General features: G+C 43.4%; 1 protein-coding gene across 2 annotated transcripts in view; it reads right to left on the bottom strand.

Annotated features, from left to right (window-relative positions):
• The window catches only part of tnikb (TRAF2 and NCK interacting kinase b), a 69637-nt gene that overhangs the window by 56269 nt on the left and 3368 nt on the right, over window positions 1–10000 (bottom strand). For both annotated transcript variants that reach the window (XM_083778468.1, XM_083778469.1), the window contains exon 2: window positions 2448–2513. In XM_083778468.1, coding sequence (XP_083634594.1) covers window positions 2448–2513 — 66 coding nt within the window. The remainder of the gene's footprint in view (window positions 1–2447; window positions 2514–10000) is intronic.

The raw sequence follows: 10000 nt of genomic DNA, 5'->3' as shown, positions 1-10000 counted from the left end.
GGAAACAGGGTTGACTTCTTTACTTTATAGTGAAGAGCAAAATTATAGTTTCTGTCTCGAACCTTTTTGACCGCAGACTCCCATCAGAAAATATTTTGGTCCATTGACAAGGTATGTTATGTGGTTAAAAGCCCTGATTTTTTTGAAAATACAGTAAGTAAGTAAATTTGATTTATATAGCACTTCTCACAGAGAGAACTCACAAAGTGCTTTACATACAATAGGCATAAAAACACAGCAATTCAAATAATTAAAATGAACTAGGACATTCCGCAAATGCTTGTTATTATGTCCTAGTGGAGGGCACTGGAGGCATAAAGTGCAAATAGGATCGGCTCAAGAACCAAACCCTGGGGCAAACCGCTGGAGAGGGGGACAAAATCAGACATACAGCTACTGAAAAGCATCTACCTGTGTGATAAACGGTAGAACACTCCCCTGTGACAGCAGCCACCCAATCCCACGGGCCTGTCAATCATGAGTCATGACCCTGTGGTCTACAGTGTCGAAAACGGCACTAGGACCACCAATCATTTCCACCAGGGCCCAGGAAATGATTCCCCGTTCATTTTCCTCATGGACTTTTCAAAAAGTAGTGAGTGGGAGGGAGTTGTGACAAATCATGACAACAAACACAATTTCTTGGGCCGAACAAAGAATTAGAAAGAAGAAAACAACGGCAGGTTACAACACCTTTTTTGTTGTTTTTCTTCTTTGTAATTATTTGTTTGGTCCAAAATATTGTGTTTATTGTCATGATTTGTCACGACTCGAGTTGGCCTTGTCCTGCGGCGTAACCGTCTTTAAATAAATACGTTTTGAAATGTCTATGGGAAGAAAAAAAATTCCTGGGCCTTGGCGTTGTCATGACAGGGGGCGGGACTACGACGCTCTATACGGATGGATTATATTATTTATTAGAATCAGCTGACATCATCAAATCATTTAATAGAGCTGTGGAGTTTAATAAAATGATAATTTAAAACGTTTATATGATTAAAAAAAAAAAAAAAATCTACTGGGGGGGATGACTAGTCCATTCATTTATTTGTTTTTCCCGGCCAGTGCTGCTCTAGCACCGTCGTTGTGTATTGGCTGCATGCTTGCCTCTCGCCGCAATGGCCATTCTTGCTGTACAGTACGTGCAGTAAATGCAGCTGCTCTCAGTCTCAACTCCATCAAGGTGTCAGACAAGCTAATACACAATCATCATCCTTTGTACGCTGGCTGTAGGTGTGAAAGCAGCAGATGCCCCGCGGGGCTCAGGGCTGCTAGATTCAAGTGCTGCTGTGATAGACTGGCTGACCATGGGATCAGATTACTGCAGTGCAATAAAGGATAGAGGGGGAACAAAGTTATTTCCCCGTCAGTTAAAGTGAGAGCCCGAGAGAGCACGCACAAGGTGCGGCCACGCGCGCACACACACGCACGCACAAAGCGCATCACACCTCTGTGGAATCAATGGTGTGATCATGGATTATATTTATTCATCAATTATTGTAGCCTCAATTCTGAGCGGATTTGCTTGAGGCAAAAATTACCCCAGGTCCATGAACCCAAACTGAAAGCCACCAACATTAAATCTGATCAGTTATTGCGACAGCAGTTCGCATTTACTATGAAAACGTGCATTTCCTGTCAGTCAGTCAGTCAGTCAGTCAGAGATGGACGGACGTCCATCACCCCACGCCTCCATCAATATTAAGCCCATATATGGGAATGCCCATATATGGAGATCCCTGATGTCATCAATATTGGCCAGCAACTCTACATCTGACCTCAAACCCTTAGATCTATATGGAGCTGACCTGTTCTGACATTCCATATGTTGAGCCTTCCCCATCCGTCCTTCCTCTTCGATGTCTCCCTTTTGACTGATACCTGTCCATTCAAACAGTATAGACGGGCCTTCCCCAAAGTTATTAGTGCAGCCGCGCCCAGCAGTCGGCAAAAACTAGAGTTCTCAATCTCAACAGGCCCTAAACTTAAGGCCCGGCCTTACCTAGGCTCTCATCAAACCCTGTACACTCAAGACACTGCCCCCGCTGCCACCCTTAGATCTCCATATATGGAGCTGACCTGTACTGACATTCCATATGTTGATCTGACCTCATCAAACCCTGTGCACTCAAGATACGCTCCATATATGGCCAGTACAGAATTCATTCCAAATGTTGATCTGACCCCCCATGCCAAAGCACCAGCGCTCGCCCAGCAGTCTGCCGTCACCCAGGCGGATGCATGAACGCGGTCGCTTATCGCCATCAGTCTGCCGTCACCCAGGCGGATGCGTCGCCCTCAGGGCGTCGTACTGGTCGAAGACACTCTAGTCGCGCTAGCATTCCAGAGCTAGCCAGATGTAGCTTAGTGTCAGGGCCTACAATAATATGAATTATGCATGCATGCATGCGTGCGTGCGTGCATTGTGAATAACAATGAAGCCTTACCTTATAGACCTGTCCATAGGTACCATTGCCAACAAGTTCCACCAGTTCAAATATACCAGCTGGATCCTAAAGAGAGAGAGAGAGAGAGAGAGAGAGAGAGAGGGAGGGAGACAGAGAGAAATTTAATGAAACGTGATCCAAGATGGACTAAGGAATTCCTTCTGGAATTTGACATAAAATGGCGGACACACAACATCATCATCATCGAGTCATCAGTGTCGAGTATGATGGTCCTCCTGGTTGGTCTTTATTGTGGGTCCTCAGATGACTGAAAAGACCTGGCCATGGCCTCGGTGGCGTGCTACACACATAGCGGTGGCGTGCTACACACATAGCGGTGGCGTGCTACACACATAACGGTCCAGGTGCAACACATATCCAGTAATTAATTCCCGACATCATTCATTCTCATTTTCCCCCACAAGAAGTTCAAGCCAAAAACAAAGAAGAAAAACAAGAGCCAAACAACACAAAACAAGGAAAAAAGGCAGTCAACAATTGTTACACATTCTAGATTTTTTTTTTCCTTTTAAGCGTCGTACAAAGCCAACTCGAGTTGTGAGAAATCATGACAACAAACAAAAAGATTCGGGCCGAACAAATAATTAGAAAGAAGAAGAAAACGGCAGTTTTTTTTCTTCTTTTTAATTATTTGTTTGGTCCAAAATATTGTGTTTATTGTCATGATTTGTCACGACTCGAGTTGGCTTTGGAGTGTGCCTGCTAGTGTAGACCCCTGGGGGGCTCCAGTCTACTAAAGTATGGGGTTCACTATTGGCTGATCTGAGCTGACTTTGGGGTGAAGACCTTTGACCTCTAATAGCCAGCAACAGCATGTGTGTGTTTGTACAGGGCGGATCCTTCCAGTGGCTCACAGTAGAAGACTGTAGTTACAGTGGTGGGGAAAGTACTCACATTGTTTTACTTAAGTAAAAGTCAATACTGCAATGTAAATACAAAGTAAAAGTCCCTGGGTAACCAAGTACAAAAAGATTGGTATCAAAATATAATTAAAGCACCAAAAGTAGAAAGTACTCATGCAGAATTTCCCATTTCACAACTTTATGTACAAAATCTATTGTACTGTAGATCTAGCTTGTAGATCAGCTATTGTCTTATATATTATACTTGAGGGGGCCAGAAATGTATAGAGCGGGGATCTGAAACCTTATAGTGGCAGGGTAGTAAAACGGAGAAATGTGTGCTTTACGGTATTTTTATTAATATGGAAAGATTGCATAAAATGTGTACAGGTAAGCCAGGCAGCTCTCAAAACCACCTCTGCTAAAAACCATGCAACTACAGCAAGCTACCAGGAAAGGTCCATGGCATGCTGCCATTCTGCCAGTGCCATCATGATAATTTCACTGTTGAGGGTTGTGTAGTTAGGTGTCTGTTGGTTTGTATCATGTTAAAGTGGTGGTATTAGGGCATGTTTGTTTGGGCATGTTTGTTTGTGTGTGCCTCCAGCTGCAGTCGTTTGACAACGACCTCTCAAAAGTATGTGTGCAACTTACTAAATACATGCCCCACATAATAGAGCGTCACAGTCCCCGCCCCCTTTCATGACGACGCCAGGCCCAGGAAATAATTCCCAGTGCATTTTTCCCCTAGACGTTTCAAAAAGTATTTATTTAAAGACCTTTTAAGCGTCGTACAAAGCCAACTCGAGTTGTGACAAATCATGACAACAAACACAATATTTTGGACCAAACAAATAATTACAAAGAAGAAAAACAACAAAGAAAGTATTGTAACGTGCCATTTCTTTCTTCTTTCTAATTATTTGTTCGTTGTTGTCATGATTTGTCACAACTCCAGTTGGCTTTGTACAAGGCTTAAAAGGTCTTAAATACTTTTTGAAATGTATATGAGGAAAATGAACGGGGAATCATTTCCTGGGCCCTGGTAGGGGGCGGGACTGCGACGCTCTATAGAGCTCAGCAAAGAAGATCATAAAGCAGGACCAGGCATCGAAATGACTGGTACTGTATGAATCTGTGTATATGGATTCTCAACTCAACAGCCTAATGCAGGTTTGGCACAAAATTGCACTGTACTGTAGGCGGGATGGGTGTTGTTAATACCCTGTCCTGGCATAGAGTCAAGTTGTGCACATGCAGCCTTGAAACTGAAGCGGAAATGGATGGCACCACGGTGCCAAGTGTCAAGGACACTCTCTGAATCACAGAACACTGGTTGGTTATACTGTATGCAAGTTTGGTTTTAAAGGCGTAGTAATAGTATGTAGTAGTAGTAGTAGTAGTAGTAGTAGTAGTAGTAGTAACTTTGCCATGTGTTTCCTTTACAAAACTAAAACAAAAATATACATTTCTTTGGCCCAAAAACATCCCTGTCTACCAAAACAAACAGTAAAAACACCAAAGTACATCCATAGGACAATGTGTTTCTGCAGGTAAACACCAGCACACTACTGGTCTGGTATAGAGCAAAAATGATGGGTGAAATGATGTGTAAAACACAGGGCAGAGTTACATACTACGCCTTAAAGTATTGAATGTCAGGCTGGTGAAATGAGTAAATGTTCCCTATTCAGGCACAACTCGAGGTTCATGAACAAACAAAGCCGGGTTCCAGATGACATGATCTGCTGAGCTTTCACATGATAAGGCACAGAGACCAGGCGTGAACTGACCTTTTACACCTTACACAGCCATAATGAACAGATACAGACAGACAGACAGACAGACTGTGGCTCCAAACAATTACTTTCATTTACGTAGTAAGAAAAAGCCCAGACTCAGCGGCGTTATAAGAGTTATAGGAAGATTAATCGTGAAGCTTAGCAACAGGACAATATAAATACACTGTGGTACGGTTTTAACCCATTTTGGGGTGGGAACCCCTTTTGGTGTTTTAAAGCATTATGTTATACTTTAGCTATTGAAAAATTTGCAGATCTACAAGATCATAGCGCGGCATTCGAACTTGTAGGTCTGCTATTTATTTATTTTTCGTGAAAATGTGCCTCAAATCTTTGAATATTATTACAGAGTGAACATTTTAACTCAAATCTTTGCTTCTTATCTGGGGAGGTCCCTGGAACAACATATTTTCACTCATATGATTTTTGGGGTCCTTGACATGAAATATTGAGCACCTATTTCTCAATTATTTTAAATTTCGACGTCATGGGTTAAGACATGGCAAAAGGACAAGTTCTCTCTAGAACAGGGTCTACTCTACAGTAAGAGGGTCGTACTGTATCTACAGCAGTGTTTCTCTCTAGAACAGGGTCTACTCTACAGTAAGAGTGTCGTACTGTATCTACAGCAGTGTTTCTCTCTAGAACAGGGTCTACTCTACAGTAAGAGTGTCGTACTGTATCTACAGCAGTGTTTCTCTCTAGAACAGGGTCTACTCTACAGTAAGAGTGTCGTACTGTATCTACAGCAGTGTTTCTCTCTAGAACAGGGTCTACTCTACAGTAAGAGTGTCGTACTGTATCTACAGCAGTGTTTCTCTCTAGAACAGGGTTTACTCTACAGTAAGAGTGTCGTACTGTATCTACAGCAGTGTTTCTCTCTAGAACAGGGTCTACTCTACAGTAAGAGTGTCGTACTGTATCTACAGCAGTGTTTCTCTCTAGAACAGGGTCTACTCTACAGTAAGAGTGTCGTACTGTATCTACAGCAGTGTTTCTCTCTAGAACAGGGTCTACTCTACAGTAAGAGTGTCGTACTGTATCTACAGCAGTGTTTCTCAAAGTAGGATCCAGGGGTTCATTGAGGGGCTCGAAACTCTTCACGCGTTCCTGATCTTTTCCTGAAGGTTTTCTGAAAATGCATGTTTTCCCTGCAAACTGATTCACTGATTAGCCTTGCTAATCCTACTGCTTTGCTGCTGAAAAGTAGTGTCCAGCAGAGGAATTGTATCAATTCAGGGAATAGATTTTAATGATTTTGTATTGCCTGTCATTTTCTTTTATGTCTATTCCTTTGTACCTTGTATTTGGACCTGAGTCCGCTAATAAAGTTTTAATTGATTCGGAATATAATTAACATATAACACCATGGCAAATGTCCCGCCCCCTTTCTCACAATGTTCTGACAATTGATAAGATAGAGTAGACCTTTAAAGCATGTACCATTACATATAAGTATTCATATACTTGAGAAAGACCAATACCGGTCGAAACGCCTGCTGTGATTGTGAATAAATACTTGGAGCATTACAAAGTGAGTTGCGAGCCCTTGCTTTTCTTCATGATATCTGTTAGTTTAACAGTTTGGCTCAGCACCAAGATCGGAGGATGTGCGCTGTTTTATTTTATTCTGAACATTTTCTGTTCATATTCATATCACGTGGAGTCGTGGACCCATTCATTTTGGGATATGTATCCCGGTAGTCATTAAAATATGCCAGTTCTTAAGGTCCCATGAGTTAAGTTTACAGCCTGTTTATTGGACTTCAGATAACCTTTGAACTAAGTACGACGCAACACAATGCACTGACAATCTATGTGGAGTCCTTAAAATGAAAAGGTTTAAGAACAACTGTAAGTAGTCCAATACTAGATCGTGCGGCTATACTGTAAATACATGATGTCACAAAACATAACATAACTACAGCACCATAGTCTGCACCAAGAAATGCCCGGTTATTAAATCGAAAGAGAAACTCATAATGTTATTGTGTGCTGTTGTTTCATCATGTGTTGCTGTCTGATAACTACCACAAATGAAACTGTTAGGATTCAACTGTAATATTATATAGGTGCCATAATGAAGGGAATTGGATGATGAAAATGTGTGAATCACAACAAACACAGTGTGTGAACTATCAATCTGGGAACTATGACTGATGTGTGTGTGTGTGTGAGAGAGAGAGAGATCCACTGTACATTATGTCAGAGCACAGTGACAGTGCAGAAAGTCTCTGGAGAGGATTAGCTTAAAAAGCAGAGTTTCCTTTTTACTCAAGGTCAACTATAGAAGCATGTCTAATCCTGGAACAACACTCCTCCATAGACCTGCATGCACGCACGCACGCACCGGCACGCGTGTGCTCACACACACACATTATGTCAACCAGAGATTTAGAGACTACAGGATGTGTGAAGAACTGTAGGAGGGAGAGAGGAAGACGAGGAAAGGCCTTGTGGGAGGCGGTAGGAAGAAGAGCTAAGGAGACAACAAGGACACTGTAAGGGAATGAGGAGACAATAGTAGGCCGAGATGGTGAGGAGACAACAGAAGGACACCCTGGAAAGGGACAAAATATAAGAGACAAAGACATACATGAGGAGGAGCAGACGACAGGAGGTGAGAGGGAGACCGTTTAGGGAGACCGTTTTGAGACTGTGGTGCCTAAATTCGGATTCTGCGAAAACACACATTAAGCCTAAAGCAGTGGTTCTCAAACTTTTTCATGATGTCAAGGACCCCCAATTGTTTTGTTGCCGAACGCCATCTGAAAATATTTTGTGCCAGGGAGGGAGGGACCTAGCCTGCAGCACTGTCGGGCTAATAAGCCAGACTCAAATCACACTGTCGTGTGGTATTTGAGTCTGGAGATGCTGTGTATGGATCTTGGTCAGAGCTACTGTCAGTCAAAGGTCTCAAGCATTGAAAGTCACTGTACCAAAGCCCGCCCATATTGCATACCGTGTCCCGATTGGCCACACCAGTTCTCTGGTGTAGGAAATGGGCGTACAATTGAGCCTCTCCAGACCGTAATCCGCCGGCAGGCAAAACCTTTTTGCCAACGGCTGATTCAGTCTGGCTTATTAGCCAGGCTAGGAGGGACCCCCCCCCCCCCTAGCCTCGTGAAGCCAGCCTTCAGTCTGCCTTTGCAATGCATTATTGCCCCAGGCAGATGTTGGCAGACCAGCAGTAGTGAGGATCAGGGCCCAGTATGCAAATATAGGGAAGGCTTACCAGGCTATAACTAGCCTGGGCAGCATTCCTTTTCAGGTTTATGATCCGGTCGGGAGCGGATGATATTGTTACGTCATGTTGTAGTCCTTGTTTTGTAGTCATCAGGCCGGGAACCCTCAATCTGGATCTTCCTTTCCCTCAAACCGATGTTTCCCAATAAAAGCCGCAGGCTACGGGAGAACGAGTTCCAGATTGATGATTCCGGCCTGATGACTACAAAACAATGTCTATAACAGACCTGGGCATTGTACGGCCCGCGGGCCAAATACGGCCCGCCGGCTGACTCTGACCGGCCCGTGAAAGATTTCTTGATAATCCCATTATCCGAAAATAAAACATACTTTCTAATTACTTTATGGGTGGACTAAAACCGCATCGCTTTTATTTTGAAGCCCATGCATTCTCACAGTTCACACAATCTGCACGTCAACTGTGCACATGAATTGCGTGTGATTGAGAACCTGTCTTTCTTCCTTCACCCCCCTCATATGCGAAAATGTCGGCTTTTTGGATTTATTGTTGCCTACGTCGGTGAATGCAAATAGCCATGAAGCATGCAGCTCCACAACACGGTAGGCGCAGGCGCATGCTTTGATTACCAAACTTCCTTGCAGGAGGACAAGTTAAATCCCATTATGCTTCATTGCTTTATTTAACCCGCCTCGCCAATAAAGTTAAGATGTTTTAAGATGCTGCCGTATGGCAGTGTTGCGCCCAGAATGTGGCATGCTTCTGAAGTTCAGACAGCTTGGGCGATGCGCCGTGAGCTTGTGGATCGTCTGTTTTTAGCCCACGAGTCGATCGACACCGTTGTACCACAAAGTAAATCTGGCAGAACGAACGTGCACACATCAACATACAGCGCCTGCCAGGCTGCCAAGTCTCAACAATACCATTACTGGTTGGCTTATTATTGTTTTCAGAACGTCGTTGTTTAATGGTTGCGATAGTAAGCAGCGCACCATGGGTTGTGAAAGTGGCACCTCCAGTGTCCTCCGAATGGAACTATTAACAGTTTCCGTGCCGCGAATGGATTACTCCAGGTTAATGTCGCTGCCGTATCGGACATACCCGCCTTTTGTTTTATGTGTTTAATCCGCCGTAATGTAATGAATCAAAAGAAAATCCGTCTTCGTCGCGGAGTATGAGACTGGATGGCTTCGCTGTGATGACGAAACCGGAAATCGTCACATGCTGTGGGCTGCTAGGGCTTCTGGGAAATTGAGGCCAATGGAAATGCATTGGTTGCAACGCCTCATTGAAACCAATCTTGTGTGCGTCTTCCGGGTGCACCAAGATGGTGGATGCTACACACAGATCATAACAAACCACGGGAGCTTTTTTTGATGGATTTTCGCGGATTAAAAGCCCAAATAATTCAGCGTATGCTCTAAAGGTAATACAACAATCTCGGCAGTGAAGGGGGGTTGATTAAAATGCGGGTTAATCGTAAAAAACAGTCAAACTGTTAAGAGAGCTACCTCTAATGTTCTCATTGTTAAAAGAAAATGCTAGTATTTACAGGACTTGTAACTTAAACAAAAACATAGTTTTCAACTGGGAAAGGAAACGTCTCAAGCCTGCAAGAGTGCAAAAAATCACACCCATGTGAAGTGAGGGGTGCTCTTATTGTACATCATCATGATGTAAAAT

Source organism: Protomyctophum parallelum, assembly GCF_964188405.1.
Source record: "Protomyctophum parallelum genome assembly, chromosome: 12".
Classification (NCBI taxonomy): domain Eukaryota; kingdom Metazoa; phylum Chordata; class Actinopteri; order Myctophiformes; family Myctophidae; genus Protomyctophum; species Protomyctophum parallelum.
This window is presented reverse-complemented; position numbering and strand designations above follow the sequence as displayed.